The sequence below is a fragment of the Haliotis asinina genome, chromosome 2 (genome assembly GCF_037392515.1).
Source record: "Haliotis asinina isolate JCU_RB_2024 chromosome 2, JCU_Hal_asi_v2, whole genome shotgun sequence".
NCBI classification, from domain to species: Eukaryota; Metazoa; Mollusca; class Gastropoda; order Lepetellida; family Haliotidae; genus Haliotis; species Haliotis asinina.
In genome coordinates, this window is record NC_090281.1 from 48,586,263 (window position 1) to 48,602,277 (window position 16,015).

At 37.0% G+C, this 16,015-nt stretch overlaps 1 protein-coding gene across 2 annotated transcripts; it reads left to right on the forward strand.

The window, feature by feature from the left end:
• Nucleotides 1–848: 848 nt before the first annotated feature.
• LOC137272605 (uncharacterized) lies at nt 849–14,529 on the forward strand. 2 transcript variants are annotated; one of them, XM_067804998.1, is made up of 8 exons: nt 2,521–2,616; nt 4,224–4,286; nt 6,175–6,229; nt 6,752–6,838; nt 8,889–9,970; nt 11,914–11,995; nt 13,403–13,492; nt 14,118–14,529. In XM_067804998.1, exons 2-8 carry the CDS (start codon nt 4,235–4,237, stop codon nt 14,236–14,238), a joined length of 1,569 nt encoding a protein of 522 aa, XP_067661099.1. In that variant the 5' UTR covers nt 2,521–2,616; nt 4,224–4,234; the 3' UTR covers nt 14,239–14,529. The 2 variants fall into 2 exon arrangements, with proteins under 2 accessions (XP_067661098.1, XP_067661099.1); XM_067804997.1 differs by lacking the exon at nt 6,175–6,229 and having other exon boundaries at nt 849–2,616; nt 4,224–4,290.
• The last annotated feature ends 1,486 nt before the right edge of the window (nt 14,530–16,015 follow it).

The following is a 16,015-nucleotide window of genomic DNA, read 5'->3' on the forward strand; positions in this document are numbered from 1 at the left end:
GATCTGATTAATCACATGGAAACACGTTTATTTCGTAGGTTTTAGCAGGTAATCTCATTAAATAAGGTTAATAGATAACAATTGTTACACAAATCACATACTGATTTCTAACACCTTTCAAAGGAATATTTGCAATGGTCTTTTTCATAAGTTTTGTCTGTGAATAATGCTAATTAATTAAAAATCAATTAAAACTTAATTAATGATGGTGTAGTTAAGTTTATGATGTTTGTTAAGTAATAACTGTCAGTGCCTTGTCATAAGCTTTAAAATGAGGTGTTATAACCTATATTGCATTCAAAATAACAATTTTCATATTTTTAAAAAATGTTGGTTAATTACTTAATTAATTAAGTCAAATTACAATATTTTCCCCCCAATGGATTTACTAAGACTTTTAGTATGATGTTTACTGATGTTGTCTGAGTACAAAACATTTGGATATATTTCTGTTGCAATTTGTTTAGAGTCAAACACTCATTCTCCTGGCCTAATACCGTGACCCTGTGCTTCAGCCCCGTTTCCGCCAAGCCCGACGTCATTTCGCACAGCAGTATGCGCAACAAGAACCGCTTTTCTTCCGTAGGCGTCCTTTTACCGACGAGTCACGTAACTGTGTGTCATTTGACGATGGAAGAAAGCGTGTTTACAGACGCCGTGGGGAACATCATGCAGGCCCACCTGTCAAACAGAAATCGATTTTGTGATGGGAGTGCAATGGTTTGGGGAGTCATCAACGCATGTTTCAGAAGTGATCTGCTTGTCATCCAAGTAGATCTGACTACACAGCGTTATGTGGATGAAGTCCTGTGCCGTCACCAACGTCCATTCAACATTCCAACTTAAGTTACCCGTGAGGGTCCCGGGGTAGAGTAGGCCTTCAGCAACCCATGCTTGCCATAAAAGGCGATTATGCTTGTCGTAAGAGGCGACTAACGGGATCGGGTGGTCAGGCTTGCTGACTTAGCTGGCACATGTCATCGGTTCCCAGTTGCGCAGATCAATGCTCATGTCGTTGATCACTGGATTGTCTGGTCCAGACTCGATTATTTACAGACCGCCGCCATATAGCTGTAATACTGCTGAGTGCAGCGTAAAACTAAACTCACTCACTCACTCCAACTTGAGAGACACCGCCTGTCCTCATGCCGCTAGGGTAACACAGGCATTCATTCAGCAAACTGGACTTAATGTATTCAACCGATCTCAAGTGGGGAGAACTGGGGAGATGTCTTTATCGACCTCAGCCACCGCCAGCCAACGTCACAGTTCTCACACTGGCCTAGCAGCAAGAATGGATGAACATTCCCAAGGCCTTCATTACTCGCCTCAGTGACTCATTGCCCTATCGTATCAATGCCTTCGTCAGGGCGAACGGTGGGCACACAGGACAGTGGCACAGTGTTTGAAGGAATTACATTGTTTGACCATGTCTGTATAACTCGCATTTGCTGATATCAAACTTTTTCAAAACCATAATCATTGCTTATTACCCATGCCATAAACTGACAATGATTTTTGCATGTAAACCATTCGGGGTTTTTTCGTCACTTCATTCCACATCAAAATCTGTTATGCGTTCTCAGTGCTGTTCAGCATAATTATGACCTATATGTTCCGATTCAGCGTCCACTGTTCCGCTTGAGCACTTGAGATTAAGAGTGTGGGTGAAGTAATCTGTGTGCCACGTGCACAGTTTCCATTCAAATGTTGAAGTCTTGTCACTAGTGGGACAATACAACAGACGACATTACTCTGCCACAAACAGTTCCAAACATTCTAGAAGCACAATAAATGACTTCTGAAAGATTCAGACATCCAATGATGTATACTGACCCACAACGAAAGCTGATTTTGATGTGGAGTAAAGGTGACAGAAAGCGTGAGGTTACAATACGAATATTTTATGACGTACAGACTGACTGACTACTACACACCCACCACCTGCACGCACGCACGCACGCTCTCTCTCTCTCTCTCTCTCTCTCTCTCTCTCTCTCTTATCATCATCATCATCATCATCACTCACACACACACACACACACACACACACACCTACAAAAAAAGTACCAAGGGTCGTACCATATGGTTTAGGTACACTGCATTAAACGTAAGGCAAGTTACCATGGTCAGTCACTCTGTATGTCATTAAATATTTGTATTAAACCATGTCCGTTTTCTCCTTGTTTAATGGAAGATCAACATGTGGCCGTAAGCGGACGAATCTGGTGCTCCAACTACTAACACCAAAATAGCGACTTAGACTTCAGCGAGTTTGGATTCAATTGTTCTACAATCCAAAAGTGCTCACATATATAAGCGATTTTACCCGGAAGACTTCGTCTTCGGTGCGTCTCGTTTCACGACTTGAAGTGACTTATGAGTACATTTTTGTTGATCTTACTGACAAATCAAACGAAGATAGTATACAACGTGATGCTGTCAAAATTTCAATCATTTTTTATTTTTTTTAAAGAATTGTCGTAACGTGTTCAGGTGCAACTCCAATAATGGTTTACGGCATACAACTTCCGGTTAAAGCAGACGACGAAAACAAGACCCATTTCAGAGGGTTGAGATTGAATAGCCATTTAGAGAGTCAACTAGCCAATAAACGTGAGTCCCTTATCTAATCTGAAAAACTGTTGAAATGTTTGCTTCTGAATATGTTCCTTCGGAATTAATTAGGTTTTACAAGTGGATGTTCAAATTCAACAACACCGTCTTTTCAATTTAGAATTTTAGTTCCAAGTCTTGGCTTCAACCTTGGTGAATTATCTCATACCTGCTCCAGTTACATAAAATAATGGACATTTGCTTGTTACTTCGGATGGCTGAACAATAGACCCGAATGCCTCATGAACGCTGAATTTTTTTTTATTTTAGATGTGTCCTAGAGTACAATCTTCTGTCTAATAGGCAGATCTATATTTGCAAACAAAGCAACTCTTACGTTAGGGCATGAAACTCAAAAAGAAATTCAGAAAAAACACATAGATGCAAAACTTGCCAGTCCTGATAAAAACTTACCTGCCCACAAAAAATACTATATTACTTAGTGGTTTTTTTTACAATTTTTAATTTAATTATTCTAAGTGCTTATTTCAGATTCCGTCATTTATTTTTATTAGCGAACTGATAATGATGTATTATCATGAAATATAGCAAATATCCTCATAAATACATGTCTTATAATTTTTAATTTATAAATTTTAACCCGACTGTACAGGGGTTCAAAAATCCCATCACCCGATGTCTGGGACAAGTCAGTCTTCGTTTCGGGCTATCAAATAATGGTATCTTACTTGTCAGTGGACTACTAGATAATTTCCACTTATGGTTTCAAACTGCAAATAAACTTTAATTTCATTTCATATCTGCTCATAATGTAACGTGATAGTATTACATTTCACAATAGTAGTAATTTAGAGTTATCGTTCTTTAAAATTTATCACTCTTTGATAAATAGTCCAGAAGACATTAACATCAAACACTGTCAAAAAATCTTGGCAAGTGGAAAATTAGTCAGGACAAGTTACTTTCTTGAAGTCACTTGCCCTGTGGCAAGTTGCTTTGCAAAAACATTTTGAACCCCTGCTGTCAGGCAAGTGAATTTGAGAATCTGGCAGTCCCTGTTGAAAATAAGCCCTCCCAGGGTTCTGGCAGTCAGGTTTTTCAATGCTTGATACTGGAACTATCTTCAGCTATGGCAATCCCAAATCTAGGATTATTTGTCAACTCAAGAAGTGTGTTCCGTGGTTTCCCAAGTGTGTTACAAATGCAACTGTGTCATTAGGTTTTTCACATATTAAAGTGACATGTAATAGTCCATAAATACTGTAGAGCACACTACTGTTAAACCAGCTGCCAAGCACACAATCAGCAGGATCCATCCACCTGGAATATAACTGCAAGTTGAGGCTACTATTTAGGAGAAATGATACACCAAATCACACCAAAGAAATATATTTAGGTGTACCCGTACAGGGTTTTACCCTTCTGTTTAACACACACAGCAGAATGACAAAAGCAATATTTAAACAAAATATAACGACTCGAGAGTAAAAATTACAATATATCCTAAATTGGGTTTGAACACTTTTGAATCCAAGAAGGCTCTATTGAGACTCAGTAATGTTAATATAGAATTATGGTTATTATTTTATGCTACCACTTGCCTGGACTAAGTAGTATAGAAGTATACTGTTTTCTGTTGTTGGTAGAATTAGAAGTCATGAACAACAGGGCAAGAGGAAGGGGAAAGAAAAGGAAATGTCCCTCAAATGGTAAGTACCTTATACACATTCATGTTATGGCCCTGTTTGTTATAAAGAAAAGAACAAGATAAACTGAAAAATATGCCACTAGGTTGAAAGTGAAAGAAATATTGAATAGATATTATATTTTAGAATCCAACACTTCTGATTTCTTTTCTTTTTTTGTGTGTTTCTTTTTTTTTTTTGCTTTTTCTTTTTTTTCTGTGTGTTTAAGTTGTACCTTTGTATCTTTTCAAGGAACGTTTTCTTGTAGGAAGGAACATATTCTTTGTACATAAGTTGTTAGGTCATGTGTTATGAAAAGGCCATATCAGCACAATACTAGGCTGTATTATCGCAAGGCTAGACCAAATCATCAAAAGTTTGCACTCAGTGTTATTACATGGCTACACCGTATCATCACAAGGCTTAACCATATCATTTCAAACCAATATCATATAATCACAATACAAGACCATACTATCTAAAGGCTACACAGCAGCATCTCAATGCTACAAAATATTATTTCCAGGCTACACCATATCATCACATGGCTACACTATTTCATCATCTCAGTACACCATATCATCACAGTGGTGCTCCATATCATCACAAGGTTACATCATATCATCACAAGACTGCACCATATCATCTCAAGGATATGGAATGTTTCTTTACATGTTCCATGTCACAAGTAATTGTGTGTGCAATACTGTGGAGTTATCAGGTCTCTAGCTTACATCGGTTATGTGATATGGAACAGTTAGAGTTACCTTGTATAATATCAATACTGCAGTCACATAACTAAACATCAGTTTTATCTGGACTCACCATGACATTTGCTATTTTTACTTGTAGCATCTGTGATTGCTCGCAAAGAAAGATTGTGTGAGAGAAAGTACATGGTGATCCAATGAGCTCTCCAAGTGTTAGTTGTCTTTTTAGTGTAGGATATAACACTCCTGTTCAGGCATTGAAACATTTAGGTATGGTTGAGTGCAAAGTGTGTTTTCTTAGATTTCATGTTCCACATCACCAAGTCCAGGGATTATGAAAGGCAGGGGACATGGACCATTTTGCACTTGAGAATCCAAAATGGCCCATTCTAAATTCAGAAAATGACCAATAATCCTGAAAATGACCCATTGTCAAAGTTCTCTTTCCCAACCCCTGCAACTCTTGTGAGATTTGTTGGACAAGTGTATGGGATAATAACATTTTACAAAGTATGAAAGACATATTACAGTTACAGAAATCCAGCTGACCCAAACTGCTCCTTTCAATGGTCTTTCCAGGATACTTAAGGATCCTGTAAAGAAATAAAATTGTTAAAGTTTAATAATAGAAAATAAGAGAGATATTTTATCATTCTTGTCAACTGTTCCCTAAAATGAACAATATTGTGATGTTCTGGTATGAGTCCTATGAGTGAGTATGTGAGTGAGTGAGTTAACATTATTACAGCAATATCACAATGGGGAACACCACATATGGGCTTCACAAATTGTACCCATATGAGGAAGCCTCTCAAGTCCTATGAAACTCTTACCACTGATTGTGTTTTGTGTACAAGTACCCTGATGTCGTAGATTGATCTCTGTGCTGTATATTATTTTGAGAGATGTTGATATTCAGTATGATGAAGTTATTTGGAAGAATTTGTCATTCTGTAATAATCCAGGAATTCCTGGATCGGAACTTATTCCGAGGTGAACATCCTTGATGACTCATGATACTTGGCATCCGTTAATGAGGCCATTTTAATGCTGTTTTTTCTTTGTTTGTTCGGTAACACCGCAGTCAGCAATTATTCCAGCTTCATCTTGCAGCTGGAGTATGTGTTAATGACAGTCAGCACAACTTATATTACATTCTTCAAATTTAATGCCCAGTTATGTTTTTTCTCTTTTATCTGCAGGGCAGGAAAGTAAGTACTCACAGGTGGAGGTTGTAACCAACAATGAAGAATTCAAGTAAGTACTAGCCATTGATCTGTAGAGCAAGCAACACAAACAGGGCTTTTTAACCCATGTGCCATCAATCCTTTCACAAACATATCAACCATTTCAAATGATATATCTCTTTGAAAAGAAATACAATAGCCTTATCGTTTATGGAATACATGTACATAGTGAAATACAAATTTTGTACATGTTGTTTGTTACAATACAATCTTAAAGGCTGCTCAGTTACAGTGAACTACAAAGCTTATATAAAAGGATTACATACTGTCCTTATCGGAATCTGTGGCACGGAATGGTGGGCAGCAAGACTTGTAAGCTCCCAAAAGAGTTGAGATTGATAATGTGATGTGCCATTGAGACTGACATCCAATGATCAAGGGGGAAAAATACCGGTGCCTTGAGCATGTACTAGTTGCCAAGATATACACATTATTTAAATATTCTATAATCCTTCATTGAACAAAACTTTGATAAACCTTGATAATCCAAAATAAACCACACCCTTGACTTCATGCTAATATTGTATTTCAGGCAGACTGATTCTCAGAGCAAGGTTGTGCCTTCATTTAAGAAGCAGAAAAAAGTAGCTATTCTTGCTGGTGAAAGAATATGTGAACAGTAAGTCCAATGTTTTATGCTGTTGTGAAATCATGGCTGTACCATGAAGGGACACATATAACCTTACTTGAGTCATGATTAAAATGTTGCACGTATTTTCAATGAAAGTTAACAAGAGGCTGTTGCTACATACAGTCTATCATGTTGTAATAAATAAATAATGAGTTTCTGTATAAATTATTTGGAATAATAATTTATAAAAAAAGTCTTCATGAATTATTACACCATGATAGTACATTCAAATTTCATACTCGTTTAACAGTATTGTCTGATTATAAATTTTAAATGCACTCAAGGTGCTGTCAGTCTGGATTATAATATGCATAAAAATTGCACAGTTTGCAGTATTAGCCACATCTCTGAAGCCTATTTAGTACTGTATGAGCAGTGTGTTAGAGGAGGGAAGCAGCTGTCATGAAACAGTTGAAACAAATACTGTAAATAGGAAAAAAAGAACATTCCAACGGAATGGCAAAAAACAAATCAATGAAACTGAATGTGTGCATTTTAATGTAAACGGAATAGTGAAATCATGGTGCTATAAAATAACAATAACATGTGTTTTACTGGAGATAAATGCAATTGTATCCCTTAAAGAAGAACCATTTAATATATAAGGCACCTGGCACTAGTGGCTGTATTCTTTCCTAGTTTGTTCTGTTTGATTAGGTCAAACATGTTTAAGTGTAATATTATCTGGTCGAGAAAGCCCCATCTTTGTAGATGGGATTGTATCATGCCCAATAGGGGTGTTCCGATTAATTTAAATAATCAAAGATTGGTCACAGTGGCCAAACGACCAATCAGTCGATTATGTTTTCGCATAATTGAACACTATTTTGGAACCACTGTAGTAGAGTTTGAAATACTTGACGATGGAGCTTGAAAACATGCTTAATTCTTAGAAACTCACAACACTTGCTGAAAAGTCAAGACTGAATATGTCTTGAAAACTCGGACAGTTCATGTTCATGATATATTTGTCCCTTTACAGTAGTAAGATGTATCACTTTACATTGGATGTGAGGATTGTTGATGCAGTTTGCAGTTTCTAAATAACAAAAAAAAATCCCAACACAGAACCAAATGTTCTTTAATATGAGATTTCAGCCAGTTCCCAGCACTAATGCCCAGAGCTATTTTCAAGGGGAATGGACCATGAAATGTCCCACAGCTGTTATGGGAGGATGTTCTTAATTTTTTTTCCAAATAGTTTCACAGAAATCATTTTATTTTTGAATTTGTTATTATTTACATGCTTGTTATTCATCACTCCATCACTGATACTTTTAATCACAAGGCATGAGTTTGTGCAAGATATGAATTCTTATGGAAAGTATTACTAGAATCTGTCTTGAAAGGGTCATGATACACTTCACATAAGTTCGATTTCTATACAGGGCTGGATTGACATTATAATGATATAACCTAGCTGCAGAAGATAACACCAGCTTAGAACTTGGTTCATACATTCATTAAATTGTCAAAACATAGATTTATGAAACAATGGAAACAAATAAAATCTCAGATTGTGAAGTGTGCAAATTTGATGTTGTGATGCTAATGAAAGCATGACAAATTTCACACAACAAGGATGAAACAAATCGCTTATTACAGTCCTAATATTTATAGCTCACAATGTTAGGGAAATTATGTCTTGGGATAACAATGTCAGTTAAAACTAATTTATAAACAAGGTTCATAGTAATAAGAGATAAATATAAGTTGGAACAGCTTTGTTAGCTGTATACATAAGTAGAGAGCACTGCCTCAAAACTTTGGGAGTTGACAGTAAAGTGTTATGATGAAGCAGTCTTGTGTTTGCATGGAACTGCAGTCCCTTCTTAAATTCTCTGCCTGACCTTATCATTACTGTATTATTTTCAGTTGATTTTAGTGTTATTTAAACATGGTTGCCTGATCTTACTGGAATGTATAGAGTTGGCCTATGGACTGGTGTTATAGAATGAAGTTACAGAGTGAAACTGACTACACACAATGTCATTACTTTGATCAGTATTATTTAATCAGTCATAGTTTAATGTTGTAGGACAGAATGCAAAGTTGGAGAATCAAATTACAATAGACAAGAAGAAATTGAAGGATGTGATGCTCCAGACAAACCTCTTCTTCACACTGAACATACTGAGGAAACTGAAACTGAAACAGAAGCAGAAGTGTCACATGGACCACAGGAAACAAAACCAAGAGCCAGAGAACTCAGTACTGAAGCTCCTGTAAGCCTTAAGGGAGAACTGCCAGAACAAGAGGATCATCACCCAACCTGCAGCCTTTCTCCTAACACCATGCAGATTGAAACAGGTAATGAACCTGTTGGAGGCACCACAGATTCTCCTCAGATGGTGGAGTCCTCCCCACAAACTGCAGAGGTAACTGCTGACAGAAGTGACTTCCTGATGCCAACTGGGGAAACATGTGAGCGTGTGAGTGATGAAGTACCAGTCCAAGCATTATCTGATGAAGCAGATAATCTGTCCTGCATTCCTTTTGAAAATGAACTGAAAAGCTTAAAGCAGATCATTCAAATATCTAAATCATCTGAAACTGATGATGGAAATGTTAAGTCAATGATGACATCAGAAAAGGTGGAAGATATGCAAAAACGTGTAGAGAAGGAGATGGAAGATACACAAGCACATGTAGGGATAGAGAAGGCTGATCAGGAACCTACAGACCAAGGTTATACATCTGAAGCAGTAATTTCGTCAGTACAAGTACAAGATACAAACCAGACAGTAACCATGTCCATAAATATTAATGATAGTGAAGAGAACAGAAGAAGTAGAAAGCATTTATCCCTGAATGCAGATGAAGTCATCTCTGATGATTCTGTGCATGCGTCAGACAGGGCTGGAGAAACAAATGAAACATCTGATCCTTCATCAACTGACAACAGCAAAACAAAAGAGAAAGAAATGTATGACAGTACATCGGTAGGTCAGCTTACAGACGCTGAGAAGAATTCAGCAAGGCAGCTGCAGTGCCTGTCAGTGGTATCACGAGAAGAGGGAGAGGTTATTGGAAATGATATCATTCCACTTGAGACAACTTCTGGAGGTGCTCAGAAGAGTACAACAGCTAAGAAGAACTCAGAAGCTAGCATGCTTGCAGGTATTTGAGTCTGATGTACACAAATTTAATAACAATGTTTCTTCTCCCTATGTGAGGATTTACTGAATATAATGTTTGGTCACTAGTACATCATGCAAACTCCAACAATTACATGACATTTTTGATAAACCATGTTCCCACTACTTCATGAGGATGTTTGAAATTATAGTGATGAGTTGGTATGCACCAATGAATAACTTACATACCATGTAAGATGAATAATTCCTTTTGAATGTACAGTATGGTTCAAAATTATTGAGAATAGCTAAAGCATTTCATATTATTAAACGAGAACAAATCAGATAAAATTGAATGTATTGTGAAAGTGAACTGACCTTTTCATGTTGTGTAGGTAACAATTTAATATTTTATCAAGTCTCCTTGAGCTTCACGGCACAGTCTAAGACGGGTAGGCATACTTCCTATCAGAGAGGTTAGTGTCTCGTGAGTTATGCTGTCCCAGTATCGAACCACTTCTCTCTTCATGTCTTCAATTTTTGTCAACCCCTTTTGATTCACACATTCCTTCATCATCCCCCAAATGTTCTCAATGGGATTTAAGTCAGGACTATATGCAGGAAATGGTAATGCAGTCACATTTTTCTCCTGAAACCACTGCTTGGCATGTTTTGCGGTGTGTTTAGGATCATTATCTTGCTGCAAAATCCAGTCATTTCCATAAAACACATGTGCACTTGGAAGGAGAAAATTATCTAATATGTTAGTGTAGCGTTGACTTGTCAGATTTCCCTCAAACACACACAGCAGGGTCGTTCCTAATAAGGATATCCCTCCCCATACATGAAACTTGGGGCTGTATTTAGGTCGTCGATACAACGGTGCTGACGCAGACTTTGTCCATATTTTCACATTATTGAGATATACCCATATTGAGCTTTCATCAGTAAAAATCACATTTGCCCAGTCAAAGTTTTCATGTGCCAAACACCACTCAACACGCCTGTCTTTATGTTCTTGTTTCATGAGAGGAGAAGGAATTCCAGTCTTTTTCTCCCATCCAAGATCAATCAAATTTCTTCTAACTGTAGATTTTGATACAACTGTTGATGCCCTTTCTATCATTTCATACCTGATGTTGGAGATGCTTGCCCTTTGCTTTTTAGACGCTAAAATTCCCAGTCGGACGCGATCTGAGAAGTCTGATTTTCTGGGTCTCCCTGCTCCTTTCTGGTGCCCAAAATTCTTTCCCTCTTTAAAATTCTTCCTAATCCTATACACAGTAGAAAGAGGAGTTCCTGTTCTCTCTGCCAATGTATTTACATCATCAATTCCTTGATTGCACAACTCAAAAATCAACCTTCTTTTATCTTCAGCAGACATTGTTGACAGTGCTGAGGAAAATGACGTCTGCTACAAATTCAGGGGAGGTAACTCTAATTGTACTATACTCAGTAGGCCAAGATGAGTTACCTCCCTTATACCATTACTTAGTTTTAAGTATCAGTGAATCAGTTGAGGTGTTAGGATAGCTCAAAGTAAGAAGAAAAATTCTCAGTAATTATGAACCAGACTATATATGTATTTGACATTACATCATTACAATTTGCAGCAAACAGAATGCAGTAACTTTGTTTTGAATCATGCTTTTGTTTGTCCAGCAGTGAATGGGTACCAGATAGGAAAAGTTGGTAGTTTGGCTGCTATCTTTCCCCTAAAGTATCTGAACTAGTCAGTATAATAATGAAGCACTTTCCACATGCTTCACTTTTGTTTCTCTGTAATCTTCCAGGAACCTGATATAGTGCTTATTTTGCTGTGATATTCATTGAGTTCAGGATTAACTGGGAGGTTAAAGCCCTCATTTATCATGGTGAAAGCTGTATTCTATTCAATACAATGTGAAGCCAATTGATTTGGCTGAATTATTGTGAAAAACGGCACCAAATCATACGCACTCACTCTTGTAATTTGATGATGTCCAGTGCCAGGAAGTGATGTGGACGGTGAGGTTGACTTCACAGACTCCCAGCTGTGTGAGGCAGTCAATATGGAGGAATCAGCAAAGTAAGAGAAACCCTGGAACACTTTGTAAATAAAATTATTTGTAGGATATTCTGATACTGAATTTTAATTTTAACATATGTCAGATGGAAGGACAGAGTTGTTTACTAATATCTGTGAAAAGACATTTAAACAGATTCCTTTAGTGTGAGAAGCTACATCTGCCTCACAGTGCACATATATTAATGCTTACCATAGCATGATACATATACCAGTACTTAAGTCTTAGGTATTTTACATTTCATAAATATTGCTCTTTGTTAAATACATTTTAACAGATGTAAAACATAAATAGATATGATGTTATACATATTGTCTGTTTTATTGTCATTGTTATTATTGATTGCATCCATGAATGTTTTATGCTACAACTGATGTGTCACAAATTTGATAACTGTTTTCATCAATTTACTTAGTAACTGTGCGTTCATATTGATAAAGTCATCAGAGTTACCTCCCTTCTCACATGGTATGCATAATCTTGGCTCAAGCAAATTCAAATTGATAGTTTGGAATCAAGTTTGATCAAGTCTCAGTAATATATATTAGCTTGGAACCAGTATTGATACTGAAGGGTTAGAACAAAACTTTACAAGCCATGGTAAAGAACATATTCAGGAATGAATATATTTGCTGTTGCTATAGAATGGGGTGACCCTTACCGCAAATGAAAAACCAGACAAAGGGGAGTCCTTAAACCTGTCTTTTTTTAACTGACATGAGTCTGGTTCACATCTGTAGTGGATGCTTCAAAGGAGATTACGATATTACAATAGATGCACTTGAAATTTGTGCTTAATCAACATGAGCCAAAACTGAAGTATTATTATGTTGTTCTCTAAATATAGGTTATGATGCGTTTAGTGTATCAAATAGATTATGACATTTTTGTGGATAAACTATTAGTCTTATATTGAATATTGTGTTAGACTAGTATGTATCTCAAAGCATTTTGTTAACTATGTAGCTATAATGTATACCTTTGTTAATACTACATCTCTGAGATGGGTTTGTGTTCCTTTACACTGGTGTCTTTTTCTAAGCAACTGCTGATTATTGTGAAAATTAATATATTTACATTTTCACACACCTGAATCTAAATATGTTACTCATTGTGGTAATACTTACTAAGTAAATTCTATAATAATTACTATTTCATGATAGCAAGCAAAATGAAGAATCTGCACTGCTAATCTCCACTCACAGATTTTTAACTACCATCATTCTTAAAAGTAACAATAAACTAGATTGATTCTACAAAGCCCAAGGCCCATGTGTCAAGTTAACAATAGTCTAAGACTCATTTGGTCATTTATTCAAGTGGAGGTCCTTTTTTATATAATTGATTTGCAGCAGGACAGCAATTTGAGTTTATTACAAAAAATGATGGAGATCTTTTTAACTTTACAGTCAACTGCTGATGTTACAAGAAGTTCGCAAGCAACGTATGGAAGGAAGAAGGATCATCCATGACCTTATTGTAGATCTGTCACACCTCAAGTAAGGCCTGTTTTGACATGTCAAGAAAGTTGATGGACATTTAGAAGTTGGATGGTAACACAACAATGCATTCTGTTTATTTACAACTTCTATAATATTTTCAACACAATGTTTCTGGGCTTCTTCTTACCCCTTCACAATATGAATGAAGGCACAAGACTTAGTCCAGAAAAGTTGTGTTGTAGATATCCGCAATAAAAAAGTTGTAAATCTATACCATATGTTGTTGTGTCAAGAAAGTACCAAACATGTCTGTCAAACTATACAAATTGACTTGGTTTCATATTGACTCATATTGACTCATATTGACTCAGAATGCAATGTGCAGGTGCTAGCTGTTCTCTGGCCCAGTCAGTTGCCAGCTGCTGTGCTGTCTTGCGATGAATTTCACTCTTAATCTGACTTAGGATTCTGACTTAGGATCGAAAGTATCTGCTTTCACTCAGTCTAACACACATCTTTTCACAGCTGTTTGTTGCACCAAAGACAACTGTTTAAACCGGCATGTATTTAATGAAATAGCATTACGACATATTCACTCATCAAAATGAATCTCTTCTAATATTATTCATGATATAAAATGTATATAAAGTATTTGTTCTTCAATAAGGGATCCTCATTTCAGCAAACTGGTGTTGCGCACAAAACGAGAGATAGAGACAGCCAGACGAAAGAGACAACAGCCTCATTCATGTGTACAGAACAGAGTCGCTTGTCAAAAATTTAACGAACACAGGAAATTTTGAAAGTAGTGAAATTTCTGTGGGGGATGGAATACCCACATGCATTTGCTCCTTACACCCTGGGTTCAACCCCAAAAGTGCAATTTGTTCTGTCTTCTCAACTGATATTGCAAGAATAGTGCTTCTGAGACAATACTCACTGAAGATGTGCTATCATAATATGCTATGCGAAAAACACAGGCCAGGCTGCTTGTGTGAAAGGTCTCCTCACCTGAAATATTTATGCAGATGTGTTTATCTATCATTTTGTCAAACGTTGTCATTTGAAATATAGAATTTTTCAGTTTGCAGGACTATGAATGTTTTTTTCCTGTCCTCATTCAACATGTTACTGAATTGTGTCTGCTGAAATGTATTTGTGTTTGTTATTTTCACCAGTTACCTTGGGTTTTTCTCCAACAACCTTGTAGTCAAAAACCACTAGACTTACTGGAATGAAATCTGTCATGCATTTTAGGTTTTGTCAACACAGAAACTTCACTCATATTTTTATCCAATACAGCATGAATGTTTCCAAACTGGGAAGGAAACTGAGAAAGAAAGTCATTTATTATTCTTGTATTGTCACATGCTGTATACACTTTGTGCTAAAACACCTACACAGACAATAAAATATCACAGATAATTTGACCAAATATGGCATACAATAACCAGGGATAATCTACAACAATCTGTTAGAATCTCCCAGTATTAAGTATATAACTCATAGAGCTCATAACAACATAACGTCAATTTTGATGAAGAGACTCCCACTGCTTAAAGCGCCAGATATATTCTTCTGTTTCCATGGATAAGCATTTGCAGTTGGGGCTTCGGGTACTAGATCGTCCTTAAGCAGTCTGTAGAGTATTAGGATTATTTGCGCCATTCCACAGCTTTGAAAAACAGTTTCTTTCAAAATTGGAATAATGTTTGATTGAAGAGTCAAGTGTCCACGTGTCATCCAGCAAATCCAGGAGGTTGAAGTTTCTAGCGAGTTAGTAAATGTAATATCCCCTTGGAAGTCCTCTTACAAATGAGCACGCACATAGAATACAGGGCACTCTAGTAATTAGCATAGCCGAACACAGTACGGAAGCTTTGCTTAACAACACTGGGATTTCCAACTCATGTCTCCTCTGGCGCTAGGTCTAAGGCCAAGAAAACAAATTACTTACTTTGTTGTGAAGTGTTGTTCATACAACCCCAGATGGACATATCTGGTCTTGGTGTCCACCCGCCTTGATATTGCTGAAACCAGCGTGAAACCCAATTCGCTCACTCACTCGCTAATAGCCTGGGCCTTTGATTCATAGAATTTAGACATGCTATATATACTTTTGTGTTTGATGCATTTGTGAATTATACTTTCGTTTCCCCAACAGACTATGCTTTAATTGTGATAATATTGATATGAGCTTCATCTCTGTGATTTATCTGATGATGTGGCACTGCTCCCGTCTAGTCATTGATTAAATGGTCTGTCTCCATACTCTCTCTTCACCCGCACAATTGCAATTGCAGGAACACAAAGTCTCTGGTGCCTCATTCTCTTCACAAAGACAGTGGTCTGGTAGTCTGATAGCTGCGTAATTGTGTGCCATTGTTCATAGCTCATAATTTCAGTTCAGAGAGCGTTTTACAGGAAACTCTGCTCCGAAAACCTGTGCTAATGGTATAACAAAAATTAGACTGTGTGGAACACATTCGAAGGGGTTCCTAGTTTCAATCAACATGACCAAGTACTCGAACTACTTAACGCTCGTCCGCACCGGGTAGTGAAGTTCGCTAAATTGCAATT